The sequence below is a fragment of the Coturnix japonica genome, chromosome 15 (genome assembly GCF_001577835.2).
Source record: "Coturnix japonica isolate 7356 chromosome 15, Coturnix japonica 2.1, whole genome shotgun sequence".
Classification (NCBI taxonomy): Eukaryota; Metazoa; Chordata; class Aves; order Galliformes; family Phasianidae; genus Coturnix; species Coturnix japonica.
Window position 1 is genome coordinate 6,621,738 of NC_029530.1, and position 21,525 is coordinate 6,643,262.

Sequence of the window (21,525 nt, forward strand, 5' to 3'; positions counted from 1 at the left end):
AAAGCTTCTGTGCTTCCCTGTTGCTCCCAGCGAAACACACGCAGTCCTCGCTAGTCCATTCAGACCATGCTCTTAACATGCAGCCAAGTGATGGGTTTGAAAGGTTACTGCAGAATATGGTTCACAGCAGTCTACTGCAGTGAATAAATATCATGTTTACATACCCATTAGAACGAAACCATGTTGTACTTCCGCTGCTTCACGTTGGTTTGCCATCTGGAACTTCAACAAGCTGAGCAGCAAAAACAAAACAACAAAAAAACAACAGGAAAAAAAAAGAAAAATGAGAGAATTCAATTTTGCATTGACAAAAAGGAGCCGTACAAGTTTTGATTTACAGCAGCAGAAGAAACAACCTCAGCAGCAGAAACACACCCAGAGACAGAGCTGCTTCCCTGTTGGCACAGCCTGCCTGGTATATAGGGCTCGGCCACAACGCATGTGTCTGCTGCTATAGGACAAGGGGAAATGGCTTCAAAGAGGGGAGAATGAGATTGGATATAAGAAGTTTTTACGCTGAAGGTGATTCTGTCTGCACAGCGGGACCATCCTTTCCTTGCAGGGATGGATACAGGATTAGCAGCACCTGTAACACAGGAAGACAGCCACAACCACAGCACTGCTCAGATCACATGGAAGTGTCTGCAAAATGCTTAGCCTGGCACATTGAAACAGACACTCATAACGCACAGAGGAAGAAAACCAGCTTCTCCATGCTCCAAACAACCACAAGGTTCCAGCTGGGAGTTACTTTGCTCAGAAACCAAACATCTGACCCAGCACCTCCCTCACTGCTGCTAACGTTCAAGCACACATCTGAGCTCACAACACTGCAGTGCATCCATAGATGACTCCCACCTTCCTACACTGCCCAATACAGCTAAGCACCAGCTCACGAGCAAACCATAACTGCTAATACCTAAGACAAGAGACAGAGCATTTTATCATCAAATTTATTGAAATGTCATTGAGTTTCGCTGTAGGTCACACCAAAGTCTGCCAAAGTAAACTAAATGTTTTACATTCACTACAAGATTCTCTCGGATTTTCACAACTAATTCCGTATTTCTGAACTTGTAGGGCCCCTTTCCCTCTGTTTGTTACGAGTCCCATACGTTATAGCAAGACTTGTATTCTATCACTGGAAAGAGAAAGGAGCCCTTCAGTTTCCAGGCTTGCAACAGCCCTCCCCGCAGCAGAGCTGTTAAGTGTGTGCACGTACATCTATTTACAAAACCAACCTCCTGCTGTCACAAATATCCATTGAACTGTTCATCCAGAGAAGGAAAGCAAAGAACCCCCCACGCTTTGCAGCACGGAGGATGAAAGCACCCAAGAGAGCTGCCCAACCCTGGCAGCAGAAGGTGTGCTCACCTGGCTTCAAGTTCAGGCAGATTTTGTCACTGACACGGAGGAAAAATAGGATTGCTCCTTCAGTAAGCAGAGTAAGTAAAAAAAATGGTTCAAAACAGAATGGAAGTGATATTATAAAGATGGAAGTGATATTATAAAGATGGAAGCGATATTATAAAGATGGAAGCTTAAGCAAGGCTTGTCCTACCAAGGTTACTGGGGGTACGGGGAGGAAATCAGGCAGCAATAGAACTTTACCTAACTAGTGTTTCTAAAACAGTTGGTTTCTGATCTAGCGAGCATTCTGGTAATACATGTCGATGAGATGCTCTACCTCCATATCTGAACAAGCGCTGAAGGTGTTTTCCTATGTGAGAGCTATCGACAGCTGTCTTTTATTTATTACACTGCTTCTCGAGTATCTACGGACAAACATCAGAGAAACATGTTAAGATGCTACAATTTAAACTTTCATCATACCTGAAAGTATATACATTTCTTTTTTTTAAAGTGTATTTTCAACATGAAAAGAGCTAAAAAAATCACCGTTATATTCCATTGTGTGATGTGTGTGAAATCAAGACAATTTGCATAACTTCCAAAGTGAACCTCTGGAAAACAGCACTTTCATTATCAACATTAGGTTAGAGGAGGTCTCTGCCTCTGCTGGCACAGCGTGGCGAAGAGGTACTTGATGCATCTTCTAGCTCTAGAAAGCTGCTTCTGGAGAGTTTCAAACCGCAAACAGTTTAGAAATCACAAGCCGTTTTTCCTTAATCTTGCCAATTTTAATGAAGAAAAAAACCCATTTGCATCTCAATGTACAAAAGTCCAATAAAACCCTTTTTGTTTTTGCTTTGTGACAGGTGGGTGAGGGTTGGGTCAAACTTAAGTCTTCCAATTTCCACTGTGAGCGACTTCGTTCGGATTTGACTAGAGGATAACGACCACCCGGAAATAAATAGCTATAAATACATTCATTGTTCCTATTGCAAAAATTATCCACACAGGGAAGACACAAAATTGAAGTTAACTTATTTGAATCCATCTCTTTACAATGGGACAGGGCCGAGGTGTAGCAGAGTGACTCAGAATGGGGAGGGGAGGGTGGAAAAAATAGGGCATAAATTGGTCCAGTATTGACATTCATGAAACATACCAGTTAATAGAATTCTGCCGTTAATTCAACCTTTAAATGACTCTACTCAGTTGATTTTTATTTGCTTCAGGTATACAGAATGAAAGCAGTTTCCTTTGCATCTTTGCCGAGGACAGGTATAGTGGTACCCTGGAGACACTGTAACAACCCCCTTCAGTATGCATGTGCGTATATATAATTATATACAAATAATCATGCATCCACACACACGTTTGTAATGCAACACTGCATGTGACGGTTAAATCCATCATCATTCATCATTGGCAGCACTTGTTCCTCTGACTTGGCCTTGATTACGTAACTGCGGAGAAAGAAAACACACAGATAAGCATTAAAAGCTCCTTGAAACATCAAGTGCCAAACAGGTAACTTAATTAACATCCAGTTACGACAGGGCAGGGCAGACACAGCATCACCAAGACCGAGCAATTCAGAGCAAAGCAATGCAAGGTGTCCCACGGCCCTCACACAGAACAACAGACTTTATAGCTGCTGCTGCCACTGGGATGGCACCTGTGGCACTTGAGCAGTCACAGTGGGAAATACCAGCATGAATAGACACAAATACTCAGAACTTTGCCAATGTCAGGAAATGCTGCTTTCTGCAGTAGCCATTTCTATGCAGTTTATAAGTGTCCACGTGGAACTGGATTTTAAGAAGTTAACGTGCTTTAAAGGTGACAAGCCAAAATTTCCCTCAGTAACGTGGATTAAGTCCACATATCACAGGATAGTGACTCCTGCAGGATGTGCCTGGGAAATTATTTGCAGGCTTCAGAGCTCAGAGCCAGCACAGTGATGACAACGGGTCATGCAGGTTCTATGGCCGGGGTGTAAGGCGTTCTGCCAACAGACCAAGCACCTGTGGCTGTTTTTACAGTGGTTGTGTGCACAGAAGGTCTCTCATGTCCCCTGGACATAAAACGTCTCCTCCAGCTGTTGATCACATCAAGGTTCTCAAACAGGAAGGAGCTCAAGGCCCAGGAGCATTATCTGGTATCGTTCTGCCAGCAATTCCCATACATATATCAGTCTCCTTTTCCATCCAGCAGTTGACTTACACAGCTTGATTTGCCTCAGAACCTACAGAGAACTCCTCTAGACGTCAGCAGCCAATGTGCCTCGAACGGAACCCTTCTTACGCATCTAAACGTAAAATAAAACTGTGAGCTACCACGTAAAGAACCTCTCATGCTGTTGGTTAGTAAGAGAGAAGTCACAATCGACATGGCCAAGGCCACTTCCCCTGGCCAGGACCAAAACCAAAACCAGCCTCAGCTGAAGGCTTTGGGAGGCTGGGTACACAGAGCAGGTTTGTTGGGGTTAGGGATGCCTGGGAACCACACAGCAGCTGTAAATGATGCTCCTTAGATTTTTATCAGCCCATGATGCCTCAGAGCCACCCTGTTGGAAATGCTTAAGGACACAAGGTGTACCACAGTGCTTTGGCAGGGTCAGATGCTCTCCTATGTTCTCCTACTATGCAGTGATAAGCTGATGTGTATGTAATGAGCCACAGGTGCTCCTCACCTCCAGGAGTCAGATGCATAAACCACTACGTGATAGAAAAATAATAGATGAGAAAGATGGGCTGGCACTGAGAAACTCTGGAGGAACACAGGTGAGGAGTCACGGAGCAACAAAAAGTAACAAAAGCTGAGATCCTGACATTAAATAGTGACTTAAGATGAAGAAGGGGACCAACAAAACTGAAACATCCACAGAATCTAAAGGGAAAGAGCAACTGAAAGTAGAACTAAGAAAGGGTGTTGGAGAAGGAGGGAACAGTGAAAGAAAGCAATGTATCCTGGGGAAATGCAATGCTTCCAATGTCACCACGCTTGCTTCTTGTGCTTGTCTCTGCTTAAGCACTGTCACACTGCATAACACAGCAGTGTCAAAGCTATTTCTCTGCAGGGAAGGAAGCATGAAGACACTCTAGTCAATATATAAGACACTCTACATTTCCCAGTAGCCCAGGCCACCTATTTAAACAACCTTCTATTTAAATAATTAGGAAAAAAGCAAAGCATTTCAGCAGAAGGTGCCCATTGCTCTCACATTTCACAACACACAGAGAAAAGCTGTGTTAGCAGTGTGAAAATGTGACTTTTCATAAAGCAATGCGCTTCAGATCTTGAAGATGAGCTCATACATGGCGAGCTACCTGAAACAAACTAGCTGCACCGCTTTGCATGACAAGAAACAGTAAGTAAGGAGGTTTGACATTTAAAAACAAGGATAGGAAATCTGTGGGAACTGAGAGAACACCTTTCCATAGTCAGAAATACCCTGGTGCCAATGAGAGAGTGCAGTGGGTGGACTCATTTTTCCCAGAATCTACAGCAGGAGCTGCCAGGGCAGACTATCCCTCCAGCTACGTGAAGAGAAAAGGTGGTTTTACCACCTCACATCACCTACCTATTAGCACCAATAGCAAAAAAAACACCTCTTCCAAATCCCCAAATTTCCACACTGTTGATAAAAATCAAACACAAAGTGGGGACAGAAGAATTACAGCTAGTTTTGATTCTAAAAGAAAAGACGTGCTAAGCTCACACCACAAAAAGCACTTCCAAAACCACTGTCAACAGTGAGCCAAAACCATGAGACAGTCTGTTTAAATATGGGCAGCAGCTGAAAACCATGCAAAAAAAAACAAGTGATAGCTGAAGGTACATCGTGTCTTGACAGCATCAAGACAATGGAAAGAAAGAAAGAAACAAGGTGAACAGGTTTTGGACATAAAGTAACGAGCAAAATAGGAAGGGAACGGAATGGACTCCACAAACTGGAGGAATAAAAAGAGCAAAAGGCTCATGACAAAGGCCACACTCTGGAAACAGACTGCAGAAGGCTTCTGGCTCTGTCTACGATGCTCCTCAACCACTTAAAAGAAAGCATACTGAATGTAGCCAAAAGATGGATTTCCTTTCAGACATCAGTTCAAAGATGGATTAACTATATATACCTGATCCTCACAGCCACTGAAGGATGTGTATTGATAAGCCTGTTAATTTTGGCTGGCTTCCTTTTTGCAAGTAAGATTCTCAGTTTTGCTGAGCTAACGAGGATGAGCGCTGCTGCTGTCATGTGATCTGTACATGAACATTGCACAATGTGCTTCAAGAGGAAAAGTAACCAGGTCTAATGATTACAAATGAACCAAAGCAAAACAATAAGGAATCAATGACGGCTCTGACAAGTGGTAAAAAATAAATACTGAAAGGTGATTTTGTGCGATGAGCGTGAGAGCACAGATAAAGAGATGGGCAATGCAGGCATCCCAGATTTAGAGACATCAGAAACGTTTACCTTTTACAGCCTGCCACAGCAGAGCATGCAGAAGTGCATGGGTCTACACAGGAGAACCACTAGAGGGGCTAAAATGCTCATCAGCAATTGCCCAAATGCACACAAGGGAGCAGATAAAACATAATATGCTTGAGTTCCCAAACGCTAAATGGCTTCACTACAGACAGCACACAAACAGCAGCCGGAAGGCACACTCACCGCTTCCAGCTCCTTTTGAGTCTCATCCTCCATCCTCCTGATGTCTTCCATAGTCAGATCGATCCACTTGTCAATCCAACAGAACAGCTGGCGATGGAAGTTGGTAAATATCCTTTTTTCTTGCTTTAAGAAGATAAGAAAACATTCCATAGTAGGCCTGTATCCTGCCACATACCAGCACAGCAGTTGCAGTTATTTACTTGAACATGAAGCACTTACCTTCTGTATAAGGTTTTCCACTTTGTTCTGCAGGCCCCACCATTTAAATTTAATTGTCACCAACTTGTAAGCACACATTTTAGGGCACTCTTCATCAGTTGCCAGCTCCTTCTGTTTAGGGATAATGGGAAAGGTTCTTGTTTAGAACTGATCTCAGTGAAATGCATTTAATATTACTCTACATCTTAGTAAATGACTGCACTAATCTTAAGTAGGAATAACAGGGATTAACAAACAACTGAGTTACGTCTACAGCTACCTTATATATCTATAAGACAATTCCATTAATGCTGCAAATATATATTCTAAGTTTTAGCATTGATTCCATCACTTCCACTGCAATATACTTCCTATGAGGACAATGAAGCTTACTTACAACAGCTAGTGGCAAATTATTTTATACTTCTGGGGCTATTACCCGAAAGCAATTATAAGCTGAGCTGTATCAATTTTCTCAGCAGAAAACACACCAGAAAAAAATGCAGGTCATAAATATCACATTGTCACCCCTGAACTTCTCATAAAACAAATTTAATCTGGCTCTGCTTTGTCCATATACTACAGAAAGGAATCAAACCGTGGCATGCTCTCCCCTATTCCTCTCTCCCTTACCTTCCTGGAGATGAAGGCAGAAGGGTATGCTCTTACTCATACATAGACATGATTTCTAGCTGCGTGGCATAATCTGCATATTCATTTTTGAGTGAATTACAGACTTCCTGGCTGTTGCTAGAGATAGGGAAGCACCTCCATCAGTGGGCAACAGGTGTCCATAAGGCAATAAAAGCTCCACTTCAGAGATGGTGAGCAGGCAGCTCGAGCTGCAGGACTCTGGGGAGAAGGATCCCCAGCAGAATTAACTGCAAGGAAATGCAGGGGACATTCTCCACCACTGCCTCTAATTCCTACTTTCTTACCATGGTTTCTACTTCCATACAGGTTGGAAGCACCCGTAACATCACAGACACTGTTTTTCCTACAATTCATGCAGCCAAATTTACATATCAGAATTAAACGCGTCCTATTTTTGCTTCACAGCATGTTGGGTTACTCCAAGCCTTGTAAAAGAGGAAAATTAAGGGGGAAGATAGGGAAGCAACTTAACCCAAACCTCTGCATGTGAATAACAAGCAGCACTATGGGAAGAACACAGGTCTGTATTCTGCCTGAGATGTTGGCTCCTTCCTCCAGAGGGAAAGAGCGCAAGGCTTGTATGGGAAAGGCCCATGTGGGGGCTGTGTGATCCAAGGACAGAGGGGAATTACTTGTTTGTTTTTTTTACAAACAGCTGTAAAAGGAGGAAAACTCGGTGTCTGGAACCAGTATGCAATTCATCATAGCGTATTTATTAACAGGTCAGCCCTGAGTACAGATAACATCCACCCAATTTAATTTGCACTGCTTTGATTTAGTAGTGACACTGAACAAGCAGCAGACACTAACTTTGTTTACTAACACATCCGGAACTTTAACTGAATGCATAAGAACAGAAACATTAAATGTATGCCCTCTGTTCTATCACTAACACCACTAATGCTGGTCTCTAGGGAACAGGCAAACTGTTTTTTTCTTTGCTGATGACACTTTATATGGCTGCAAAGTCAGTTCTTATTACCTTCCAGTTTGGCCCCAGAGGTCCTCTCTTAGTCTTAACTGACTGGAATAACGCAGGGTCTTCATCAGCTTTGTAGTCCTATAATATAAAAACAAACAACCCTGAGAGTCAGAAAGAAACAGCCACAACAAAACTCCTGCTCATGGCATCCAAACTGATCCACCCGGTAGCTGGGAGCAGTCAGTGGAACAGGTTTTTAGTCTGGTTTAAATTGGAGTGGAAAACTCCATCACAGCTGCTTGCTTGCTGCCCATCACCAGTGGTGCTCCTGATGTACTTACAGCAGAACAGCACCCCAGACTTCCTCCTCAGTCCCAATTTCCCTGTGCTGGGCACTGTGTGCCATAGGCACTATCCTTTCAGGTTCACAAACTGTTTTGGGTAGGGAAAGGAATAACACTGAAATCAGAATGCTGACGTTTTCCCAAACCACAACACATGTCCACTTCTGAGCCATCAATAAGAGCAGAAAGTGAAGAAGGCATGAGCGAGATAATTCAAGAAGTCAGGACCTTGTTGACCTCAGCCTGCAAGGCACACTGCTGGCCAAGGCATAGAGTGAGCACAAAGCAGCAGCTCCTCTGGCACTGCATTACAGAACAGGCATCACTTCTTACCAGGTCAGTCATACACAGCATACAAAGCCATCAGCAATAGAGCTGAGATGAGAAATGCTCGCAGTGCATGGAATAGTTCCCTTTTACTGATGAGGGGTATGGAAATGATTATTTCAGAGAGACATTTATTTGGGAATTAGGACAGGTTAGAAACCCCCAGACCTCGTACCCAGGACAAAATGGGTTACAGGATGTATGGGAAACACGTGCCTAAGAAAACTACTACACCCAGCAAAACTGCTCTGCACCAACAGCAGTTGCACACATGAGAGAGAACCCTGGCACTGGCACACCATGGGGTAGGGCTTACCAGGCTTGGTCACACAGGAGTCCATCTAATCTAATATCCTGTCTCAGTGGCCAGTAGCAGATGCTGCATGGAAGGATGCACACAGCCCACGGGCAGATCCAGCAATCCAAGGAACAAGAAGCTGGCTCCTCACGTGCTTCATTTGTTCACTGGTTTCATAGAAACTCTTCATTTATACAGCAGCATTTAACTGGGTTTTCCTCTCCACTTTAATTCCTGCCCCCACTTGCACTCTGTGGTAATTAGTGACTAATTAACTGTGCAGAAGTGTTGCCCCTTCCCACTATTCCAAAGGGTCTCGTTTTTCCCCTATTCTGTTGGCATCTCCATTAATACTACCTCGGTATGGGAAAGGCTGGGAACAACAACTTACACAACAGAATCCTCCTCAGCCCCACAGCAGTTCCATTTCCCCTTTCTTCATGTAGAACTCCAGTACTTGAGTTCACCAGATGATTTTGCTGCGCATGCGATCCAGCAGCTATTGCACAAACTCAGTGTTTTGGCTATCAGATGCACTGAAGGCCCCACATGACCCACCAGTTAATGGATTTAGAAAGCATTAATAGATGTTCAGATCACTTTATATATATAAATGGATCGGCTTTCCTAGAAGCACCATTCAGAAGACCTTCAACCACACTGTTAGTGGATATATTTTCATCGCGACCACAAAACAGCATTTTCTTCTATTCTTCCCTCTAAATTGAAACAATATATTTATACAATGAGCCCGAATAATAGCCAGGCAGCTTTAGCAGGGCACTCCCGCAGGTACTAAGAGAATTCTTTATCCACCACACAGGAGTAATTTGAGGATTCAGCACAAGCAATGCATGTTAACATTGACAATCCAGCAACACGTGTATGCAGGTCCAGCCCAGAATGATAGCAACGTTTGTGATTTAGGAAAGCCCCATTCATTTCTGATTTTACTGGAATAAGGCACGTCCTTTTTACGAGCATCAAAATGAGCAATATTCCCTCACGTACAATATGCGTGGCATACAGAACAGAGCCCTAACGCCCAATTACAGCTGCAAGCACAGCACAGCACAGGGCATGAGCCTGCTGGCCTCGTTAGCACTCCGGCTCCTTTAGGAGCCAACAAGGTGAGCACAGGGGCACAGCCACACTGCTTGCCACCAGCTGCAGACTTCTCATCCCATTAGTGATTTCCAGACACTGTGAGTGAAGACAGCTGCAATCTGCTCCAATCCTCAGGTCCACAGCTTCACCTTATGTCTAAATATAGATATTATTTAAACAATCCCTGTCTGGAAAGAAAAAAACACCAAAGGAGCTTTCCTTTACAGGTAAATCACCAGTAAGAAATATATTTAGGAAATATATTTTCCTGTTCTAAATATAATTTCCTGTTCTAAAATACTGGTTATGGCTGCCCGTCAACAGCCCCACTCAAACACCAGAACAGAAGATACCAAAAAAAGGCATAAACTATTGCAACACATCAATAATTTCCTATGTTTGTTTACTAATTCCTTGTGGAAGCGCTGCAGCTTGGTTTGGGATGGTGATGTATTAAACAGAATCATTAAACACAAGAGCTGCTGTGTTTTAATCTGTCATAGGTACAGCAGTAGATGCAGCCCCGTTTCCTCGTGCAAGTGTCTGAGTCTTCCAAGGGAGAGCCCACACTCCCACACTGCATTTGAGGGCATGAGGGACCAACAGCATAAACCTCACCACAGTCAACAAGGTGAAAGATATTAAATGAACACGTCAAAAGTTAAAACATACACGCTTGAATACGTGGGGCCCCAGAGTAGGTCTGTCCCATTCACTTAGTGCAATGTGGCCCTGAGCAACTGGGTGGCTGAGAGCACTGACAGAGCTGTGGGTGCCCCTGAGCACTGCAGGCAGTGGGACCAGATGCCCTTCAGGGGTCCCTTCCAACTCAAACCATCGTATGATTCTAAGCTACTCTCCCACTCCTGTGGCATTACCTGTAACAAGGAAATAAATGCTATCTGCAAGTAAAAAGTAAGGGTGAAAACAAAAATTCAAAGAAAAGAGATGAGTCACGGTAACGTTGTTAGAGATTATATAGAGAAGACCTTTCAAGAATCACACCGAGTCCTGTTAGACCGAAGCCTTGAAGGACAAGAGAGCACTGTAAGAACTCCTCACAACACACAAACCCTACCAGCATGCAAGCAAGTCGACTGGACTGGAGCCAGAGTACAAATAAACAACAGTTCTTTGCAAAGTTTAAGGAAAATATCTGTGCAGCAAGTGCTTAACTCCTGACAGCAACAAGTCCTTCTTAGGAAGAAAAACAGGCAGCAGTTGGAAGAAATATTACAGCTAAAAAGCCCCGAAGCTCTCCTGAAAACAAGTCAGGCAAGCGTGATGCAGCTGAGTAAGAACACAGAGAAGTAAAAATCCTTTTTGAAGGAACAGATAGATGTTGTTTCAGATGTACTTCCTGCTTAAACCCGCAATTCAGCACGCATGAATGCAACAAACTGCAATAGAGACTTTGATTTAAAGACTGAATCACGACCAATAAAGTAATAATTGCTACAAACCCTCAGTTCAGGTGTTTCTTCACAGTTCATTGCCTACCAAGGCTAAAAGTTATTCCAGGATACATTAGGGTAGTGGGAATAACATCATCAGGTGGTGGCTCCTCTTTTCTTTCTCATCCAGTGACCACCAGCAGCAGCCCATATGTTATGGATGTTAAGGGGAAGTTCTTCACTAGGAGAGTGGTTAGGCCCTGGAACAGGCTGCCCAGGGAGGTTGTGGATGCCCCGTCCTTGGAGGTGTTCAAGACCAGGTTGGACGGGGCCCTGGGCAACCTGATCTAGTAAAGGTTTATGTTTGGTGGCCCTGCCAGGCAGGGGGTTGGAACTACATGATCCTTGAGGTCCCTTCCAACCCGGGTCATTCTGTGATTCTGTGATATGCTCACACACCTGCCTCACCTGAGCACCAAAATGAAACAAGCCTGAAGCCCCACAGACCACATTTAAGTTGTCTGAGCACTCCCTTACTTCTTCAAAATAAACTTTCTTATTTATTTCTTAGATAAACTAAGAGGTGTACGATGCAGACAAGACGTACCAAGACTATTACCAATACAACACACAATACTATGCTTCTGACTTTATGACTTTATGACTGCTAATAATGAACTTTATAACACCTATCACATCACAAATTAAGTCCAAACTGGGACAGATCCGCTTTGCTTTCAGAAAAAAACAGTTCTTTCACTCAAGAAACTCTGAGAATTCTTTTACAGACTACAAAAGAACGTTGCCTGTATGTTATTATACTTACTGAAACTGCAAAGCCAGGGGGATCACAGAATCATAGAATGGATTGGGTTGGAAGGGACCCCAAGGATCATCAAGTTCCAACCCCCCTACCACTGCACAGACATCCCAAATCTGTTGCTCTTACTGCATGCTTTAAATACTCCAGCTGCCCTGTACGAAATTGTACTTTTAGAACATTGTTCCATGCAATAAAATGACCCAGTACGACTTAGAAGTCGACATCTAACAACTTCTTCACTGTACAGAAACAGCCATAAATCTGACTTCAATTTCTTTGTTTTCACTACGCTCCAGTTTCATACAAATTGTTTCCAAAAACGTAGACTCCTGTGATGTTCACTGAGTGTTCAATTCTGCTTACTCTTTAAAAAACCTTATTCTCCCGGGAAGTGATTTTTATATACAAACCACATAAAGCGACTTTGATTGTACGCTGGAGACGATTAAGAGGCCAGGGTTAAATCCATACCTGAAGAAAGCCACAGATGTTGGCCAAATTATTTCTGTACATACTTAGACAAGCATAAGTTAGCATATGCATGTCATTAGTACCTTTAAGAAACGCACTGCTTTTTGTATTTATGCTGATTGCAGTTCTGAAACTGAAGTAATTGTCACACCACAATGCTTTGGCCAAGGTTCAATCACTGAATGCAAGGGCACATCTTGAGTTTATTTATCCAAACTTTTACGAAAATTATATTTTAAAACCTGCAGCTTGCTTCCTTCCGTCATACTGTTATCCAAAGGAGCACAATTGGGTTCCTTCTGATAAAAAATAAACACATAAATAAAAGAAAGGCCAGAAATTGCAGACTTTCACAACAGAAGAGACTACCAGTCTGGGTCAAGGAGACTTCTCTGCTGGCCAACAGTGAGCTAGTGAAGAAAGGGGGCAAATAAGTGGCATGAGAAGGGTGCCAGCCCATGGGGAACTCCCTGTAGGGCCTACAGATAAAAGTTCATCCAACAGAACAGTGACGTGATATTCAAAGTCAGCAATCCACAAAATGGAATGTCTAAGGGATAAAATGGAAACGTAAATCTGAATCAGGTGGTGGAAGTCAGTCCCAAGGATACCCACAATGATGGTTTCTACTGTGAACCTGAACCTAAAAGTACTTTGCCATGGCCAAAAATGGTGTTACGACCCACTACAAAAGGAAGAGAACATAGAAACCTAACAGGTGACCTGAGACTGGATTAAACCATTCCACATTTATAGTTCTGATACTCTGTAGATCAAATATTCAAAAGAGGAAGGGGAAAAAAAAGCAAGGACAACGTACTTAAAATAGTTTCAAAGACTTCCACATATGAAATGGTTTCCATGTGAAGATGGATGAAGAGCCAGCAGACCTGGGAGGGATGTGATGGAGAGGAGGTGGGGGGGACAACAGAAGCACAGTCAAAATCTGAAAGAAGTATAAAAAGGGAATTCTGTTTTCCCCACACAGAATGAACTGAATGAAGCAGGTGTGTGCTGCTGTCTCTGTACCAACCAACAGTGCACAGAACTCACAGTAATATGAAGGTCAGCATCGTAAACAGCTTCAAAATGGACTAGATGTGTTTGTGGGAATGGAAGTTCCTACCAAAGGACCAGATGTAACCACGGGTTCTGGAAGTCCTTTAAACACAAACTGATCTTTCCACAGATATGCACCTTTCAGCTTTTTGTATTCTAAGCTTCCCAAGTGCCTTATCCTTCCATGTGTAACCGTTACTGGCCACTAACAGGATACTGGGTTAGATGGATCTTGGTCCTAAGCCAAAAGTACGGCTTCTTTTAGCATACCACCATCTGTCAGTCTACAGTACAAAGGAAACTGCAACATAAAGGCAGGCCACGGCACACAGCACTGCAAGAGGGCATAGAGCATAAGCAGTGCTGCTCCCTAACAGTACTACAGAGTAAACAGGTAAGATCAAGGAAAATTAATAATAAGCACAACCCTTTATTTACATGTACTGTGACCAAAAGCATTCTGACAGATGACAGCATTGTAGTTGTCTGCCACAGTTCCAGGCATGGAACAGGCAATGCATAACATACATTCACCTGCCAGGTCAGTTCTAAGGTCATAAGGAATGCCTGAAAGAACAAGGGGCAGCAAAACAATTCCTCGCTGCATTAAAATAGGCAAGACATGTTTAATGTGGTTTACAGGGAGGTTCTCCAAAGGGTGTATTTTTACACACCCGTTAAACATCAGTTAAGCAGCAGTGCAGGTAATACACTTATGTTAGCAATAGAAATAGTTTATGAAACATGCCTTTCCCATTCACATACCACTGTGTCCTCTTCCCTCCTTCCTTTACTTCCCTGCAAAGGAGTCCTCTCCCCACAGTGTAAAATATCCAGGTATTTAGTTTTGGAGAACAGCAATTAAATAGTTTCAAGAACAGCTGCTTGCACAAAACCAACACAAAATTATCACGTGAACACAAACAGGCCAGTGTTGGTGTAAGCGAGTAATTGGGACAAGCACTTTACAGTGAAGGTGCCCTCTAAAGTTGTGTAAACCAGCATGTAAAATCAATGTATCCTACCTTCTTACTCAGATCAATCACACACAGTGAGTTGGTTAACAAAACACACTGGCAATTCAGAGGAAGAGAATGGGAACTGTCACAGACTGAAATGCTGTCCTATAAGCAAAGTCCCACTGTGGCAGATAATGCTGAATGCATCTCTTTGGGTATTTATTTCAGTGAAATTAAACACTACCAGGTTTAAGGCATTTTCTTTTCTGTACAAAGCACAATTGAAAAGAGAAGATGAAAGCGTGTGTTCCTAGCACTAAACTTTGCCACACTCTCTTCTCCACCACTCCACACACTCCTCTGTGGCATACAACTGCACTGAACCATGTGCCATAGCTGATAAAATCTCTCCTAATTTTTTCCTTCCTATATCAAGATATTCAACTTCAAACACTCAGGAAAAGGATCACAGTCTCCTAAAGAGAGATTTCTGTGTGCATCCAGGATGCTTATGTTCACCAAAGCAATCAATAAAGAGGAATCAGAGCATTCTCACAGCTTTAAGAAGAGGTGAGAACTTAATTTCTTGCAAATTGTTCTGACAAAAGAAGTTTAAAGCTGAAGTCCAGTTTTCAGTGGCAAAGCCTGATGGTTCCACTTGAGATTGACTGAACCACAGGGAAGGATGGGATGGAGGGAAAAAGAATTACTAATCAAAAAGTAGCAGCAGAAGCACAACAGGAGCTTGATGGAAATATTGCTCTCTCTCATGCAGGACGTCTGGAGTAGGTTCTTGCTCTTGGCTTCACACACTGACATGAGCACACACATGCCTGCTCCATCTAATCAATTACTTTATCTACAGTTGGAAATAAAAACTACAGCTGTGCCAGAAGTCCACTGACTTTCACGTTTTCATTGTGTAACTAAGAGACAGACTCAACAGTTTAAAATCATAAACACGATTCCTAAACATGAAACACAGGAAAGAATTGTTCAATTCAGATCATTTTATCTGTTGGATAAAATCCACACCACTTCCAGCTCATTCACAAACAAACAGAAAGCACTGACAGAATGAGCAGCACGTTACGACCATACCCCAACATCAGCCCATTCATTTACTCACTCCTGGTTCTACTTGAGTTCTATCTGCAATGTCAATATGGACAACTTCAACACTCTTCCACGTGTTTGGATCTAAATTGTGCACCTGCAGAAGAAAAAGGAATGGTTTTGATGCCATCACCTGACAAAGCTGCAAACCGTATGCAGTTCATCTCTTTTTTCTGGACTTCATAAAGTTAGCCTGTGTTCTCAAGATCTGTGCTTTCTTCCTCTGCTTTCCTACAAGGGAATTATCTTTTAGTTAAATTAATTCACTAAACAATTCTAAACCAGCACAAAGCCTTCAGCTCCTGTGCATCCACGAGACCGGGATTTAAAATCAAGCTGTAGTCTTCACATTCATCAGAGCTAATGAAATCAAGCTTAAATTAGAAACATCACCCAAAATGGATGATCTTTTCAAGAAAGAAATATTTACAGGTTCCAAAGTGCAAATACAGCAGGTCCCAATAACCTGACTAGATCGAGTCAGTTCTCTAAAGAAGAGGCCTGCCTTTACTATGCCTCAGATGAATGCATGGGATATGAAGCTGATCTGAGCATGCCTTTGTAACTTCACACTTGCTGTCTGTATGGCAGAGCTGCCCAAGAAATACCCTCCTTCTCTGCAGTGCATCCCTTCTTTAGGGATGAAACAATATACAAAAACACCAAGAATATAATGACCATCATTCCGTTCTGAATGCTCTGTAAGTGCATTTGTCACCGTATAGAAAGAGGTCTCCTGAAGAGACCCGTGAACTGAATGAACCACCAATGGAGGAAAAGAAAACCTCTAGTCCAGAAAACATACAGACTGAGCTTCAATAAATAATCCCACAGAAACGTGCAAAAATAAACCAGTGAGAATCAGGCACCTGCACTGACCTCAGCATTGACAAAATAATGACAATTCCTCTTGTTTTTGTAGCTCTGCAGATGAAAACCCCCAACCACTGCAGATGGATGTGATTAACGCATTTTATGTAAATAACTGGTTGGACTTTGAACGTTATACGGTGATTATCCGCCATTACTGGATATGGAAGACTTTATTTGGCTGAAAGCACTAGGAAAATATTACTAATGTGACGTATCCAAATCGCAACTCACATTCTCTGACGTCCCCAGATCGGGTTTGTGCCAGGTCTCAATCTTTATGAAGAAGTCATCTTTCATGTATTCATTCTGTAAGAATTAAAACAAAAACATGAGTTTCGTTACGCTCACCCAGCTTAACTTCTAGTTAGACAGCGTAGGTATATTTTACATATGTGTAAATGCACGTTTGCATAAAGCAATAAAGCTAAGTCTTGACTAGCATACATTATAGTTAAACTATAAAAAGAAACAGCCCCTTCTACACAAAAAAGGTTCGAGAACCTGCCTAGAAGTGGGCAGCACTGGTGGGAATGGGGCGGCTGCACTGAGTGATCTTGGAGGTCTCTTCCAATCTTAATGATTCTAAGGGCAAGAAATCAGCTACAGCACCAAGTACTACATTGAAAGCAGTACTACTGGTAAGCCCAGCTTGGTGCACACAAATAGAAGTAAGAGTGCAGTCACTCAGTATCCCCCTTCCTCAGCTCTGAAATTCTTTACTTCTACATTCACAGCATATAAATGAACACTGCAGCAAAGACGGCAAAATTCTATACAAATATAGTTTTGTTAATGATACCACTCCAAGAGGTTGAGGTGACAGCTAACAAAGAGCAGATGTTAACGTATAGCACAGTTATGACCGCCAAGGTCTAGTTACTAGCAAACAGTACGTCTAAAGCCTAGCACAGATCACTTCTAACTTCAGAACTAGGAAAGCAGACATCAGTGAGCACACACATCACAGGGAAAGAAGCCAACAATTCAGCAATGTGTTTGCAGCACCTTATGCTGTACCCTCAGGGTGAGGATCTAAATCAAGTCTGCATGCAAGCAGACAGGGGAATTTAATGTTAAACTTACAAGCTTCCTCAAACAGATCACCAAAATGGATACATGGGAGAATTAAGGCTTGCTGATCTCCTTACCAAACGTTTTAAACAGCAAAAACCCCAACAGCCCAGCTAAAATGGTCCAGCCCACTTCTCAGCGAACCCATTTTAACTGAGGCAGAATTTCACATTACAGAAAAAGAGATTTCAGGGACTGATTATTTCACTGCTCTTCCCACATTCGAGACTATAGAAAAAGCTGACTTAGCCTCCTGTTCTTGGCATGCCTTAACAAGACAGACGTTACAGAGCTGTAGCAGTAAGCAAAGATACAAGAGATAATGTGAAAAACGAGAGCATTTCTTTGCCAAATTACAGTTCTCCCCAATTAGAGCCAAGTAGTGACAAAGTAACAAGTTGTCCTGTGCCAGGAACCCACACAAGGCACAGGTACCCACAGTTCAGAGCAATCCACAGCAGCACTGATAGCAATTCAAACACTCACCGTCACAACTGGTCATTGGAAACACGCAGGATGGAATTGAAAAAGAAACAAAAGCGTTATCAGATATGATTGTATGAAAAGCCTTACATACAATGACTACATCAAAGCGTTAAGAAACATTCAAGATTAGACCAAGAGATTTTAGTGTACGCGCTCAGCACGCTGCAGCAGAACACAACTTACCAGCCTTAAATTAGGAAGCTTACTATAATAGTGCTTCCAACTATTCAATAAGAACAAGAGAACAGAGCTGCCACAATTAGGAATATTTCAATAAAGCAGTCACCTCATTCAAACAGACTATAAGGATGTATAGAAATTACTTGGTTTCTAACAGCTTCTGTTCTACACTCAAAGAGTGAAGTGTTAGTGTTGCACTAATGACATCGCACTCTTAAGGCTGCTTTTCATAAGCAGACCTCTTCAAAACAGGAGATCTCAGAAACACAACGTTAAAATACAACATGTACTTTCTACTTGATGGCAGCCATTCTTCTCCTAAACCATTTCAGACCATCCCTAAACACTGACAGCACAAGACACAAGCCGTTACCTACTTGTTCTACAGTAAGGATATGCATTCCAGGCCTTCTCATGGAACACCAGGGAGCCTTCTGGAGCAATCATTCTTACGAAACCAGGAACTTTGCTGTGAAAAACAAAGATTTATATGACTTATGATTTATTTTTTTTTGCCAACTGATTTCTTCCATGCCAAAATAAAAGGCACGTTCTACCCAAGCACCATAAAGGTGATACCTAAGTTACTAACACTAAGCTATGCAGGAACTCCAGCAGCATAACTGAACACAGAACAGCTAAGAGAACTTTGCTGAAGGTAACTGCAAGGACATTAACAGAGCTGGTCCCGACCAATATCTGTTTTCCTCACCTCTTTAAGTGATAGATTTTGTGAGTATACTGCCCCTTCTCATCGTCTTTTTCATAAGGCTCGTTTATTAAGACTTGAATTCCTTCACCGCCTCCTGTTTCATTTTTGCTGGCTTCTGCCACCGAATAAAGCTGACCAACTTGATACTGGAATGTTAAGAAAAGTGACATTTCAATAGTTAAGTCAGACAAAATGGTCAATGTGTAGAACTGGGATTAGGAGCACGATGAAATTAGGGAAGAAAAATAAAAGAAGCATTTATGACAACGTGGCTATGGGGCAAAACACACCTCTATGCACCTCCTCCTTCACCTCAACACAACACGATGTTATGGCACACTGCATCCATTACCCTTCATTTGTCCCATATTAAAAGCAAAGCACAGAAATTCTTCTTAATTAAATAAAAGTAATACAATTTTTTTCTGTTAACAAGATTTGGAAATGATTGAATTCCAGTAGCTCTCCCAGATTAATACTTTTAACTAATTAGGTACCACCCTCACAGGACCATTCAAACAGCTGCCTTCAGATCTCAGAAGACTGTTCCTACCTTTGTCTTCAGGAAAAGCTTTGGGGTCACTGAATGCCTCGATCAGCAGGAAAATTCTACTGCAGGGCACAGCTGCACAATGTTCTTCTCTTGCTCGTAAGCCATGGAGTGGCTCAGAAACAACTAAACACTGCAGGCCTGCAGGCATCTGCCTCCCTTGAAACTCACTGATGTGCAACAGGTTAGCTCTGCCTGACTGGTGGCTCATACACACCGCACCTTATGCACAGCCGAGCTGCACAGAGCAGGAAACATTTGGATCCAGGGCAGTCAGACTTAAAGAACACGGCGGCATCTTCCCATCCCTCCCCCCACAGCCAGAACAGGTGAGATGAGGACATACCTCTTGTACCGAACACGGCAAAACCACTCGGCTGAAAGAGGAAAAAGAGAAAAATCAATACAATTAACTATTAGGTTTCGGCAACAGACATGAGCTGTAATAAACACAGTCAAGAAGGAAGCATCAGCATGATTTAATTCAGGCTTTCTATTCAAACGCACTGTATGACAGTAGAGCTATATGGGATACAAGCTATGTGGAAAAGGCAGATGTATCAGGAAGGGGGATGTGGGTGGGAACATCAGAAGGAAATCTCAGCTCCATTCCCAGCTCTGCTGTAACTCAGAGGTACCAGCTTTTTTTAGGACAAGGAGCCCTACTAATGCAATGTACAGCACAACACACACGGGCCCTCAGAGCCTACAAAGGAACGTTAGCAATTACAGCCGTTATGAGTCATTTAAAGAGCGGTGACACCCATTGAGGTGGCAGCGGATGCCGCTGGCTGCCCTCAGGTCCCTCCATCCCGTGCTTCATCTCACGATTCCAACACAACTTCTTTCCCCCTGTCATCACAGATCCCCGTGTTCCAGGCACTGAACTACTTTCATTTCCAACCATTAAAAACCTTCCGAGAGAAACGGGAAATAAAACAACCGCCTCTGAGGCCAGACCCGCCTCAAAGCTTTTAGTGAGCTCAGAACTCACAGCACACAGAGCTCACACAGTGCATAACACACACAGCTCACAACACACAGAGCTCATAATAATACACGCAGCTCACAACACACACAGCTCATAATACACAATACACACAGCTCCTTATACCCACAGCTCACAATACACACAGCTCCTAACACCCACAGTTCACAATACAATACCCACAGCACCGAACGGAGCCGCGCCCCGTGCGGCATTGGCTCTATCCGGCCCCTCTCACTGCCCGCCCCGCTCCATGGCCGCTCCCTGCGCCCCATCCCCGCTCTATCACAGTCTCACACATTATCACAGTGTCGTGCAGGTTGTTTGGGCCCTTAGAGCTCACGGAGCCCACCCCCCCGATTCGCTCCTCCCGTATCACAGCGGCACTTCTCCCACTTACACCACAGGGGATTCGAACCCGCGACCGCCCGACCCGACTTGTTCCGACCCTTCTCGGCCCAGCGCTGGGTTGGGCCGGACGCTTCCGGCGCGGCCGATCCGAGCTAGGCCCACAGCACATCAGCCCCACCCGATGGGCCCGGCCCGGCCCTGCCCAGCGCTGAGGGCCGCTGTCGGTTCCCGGTTCCCGTTCCTCTCTCCCATCCCGCCCGGTGCCGCTCCCTCCTCATCCCACCCGCACTTACAACTCCTTGATCAGCACCATCTTCCCGCACCGCCCCGCACTGCGCACGCGCGACCGGCGGCGGCCTGGCCTATCCCACACAGAGCGCTTCCGGAGGAAGTCCCGCCCCCCTTGTGAGCTGGGCGGCCAATAGCATCGAGCCGTGCTGTGCTACTTCCGGCTCATGGCGGTGTACGCAGGCGCGATGCGTGGCAATCCGAGGGCACGTGACTCAGCAGCAGGCAGCCAATCAGAGCGCGCTCCCAACACCTACTGGAAAAGCAAAAGCAATTTGCAGTCATGGTTTGCAAAGCCAAGAACCAATAAGATCCCTTCATTTGCACAG

The 21,525-nt window shown here is 43.6% G+C and overlaps 1 protein-coding gene across 2 annotated transcripts; it reads right to left on the reverse strand.

Annotated features, from left to right (window-relative positions):
• Positions 1–937: 937 nt before the first annotated feature.
• Positions 938–21,318, reverse strand: PITPNB (phosphatidylinositol transfer protein beta). Of its 2 annotated transcripts, XM_015877950.2 has the most exons (12): positions 21,202–21,318; positions 19,916–19,946; positions 19,020–19,165; positions 18,685–18,776; positions 18,128–18,135; positions 16,802–16,876; positions 15,711–15,794; positions 7,860–7,937; positions 6,245–6,355; positions 6,026–6,148; positions 3,574–3,658; positions 938–2,813 (listed from the first exon to the last, which is right to left on the reverse strand). In XM_015877950.2, the coding sequence occupies exons 1-11, from the start codon at positions 21,219–21,221 to the stop codon at positions 3,611–3,613; spliced, it is 816 nt and encodes a 271-aa protein (XP_015733436.1). In that variant the 5' UTR covers positions 21,222–21,318; the 3' UTR covers positions 938–2,813; positions 3,574–3,610. The 2 variants fall into 2 exon arrangements, with proteins under 2 accessions (XP_015733436.1, XP_015733435.1); XM_015877949.2 differs by lacking the exon at positions 3,574–3,658 and having other exon boundaries at positions 21,202–21,317.
• Between the last annotated feature and the right edge of the window lie 207 nt (positions 21,319–21,525).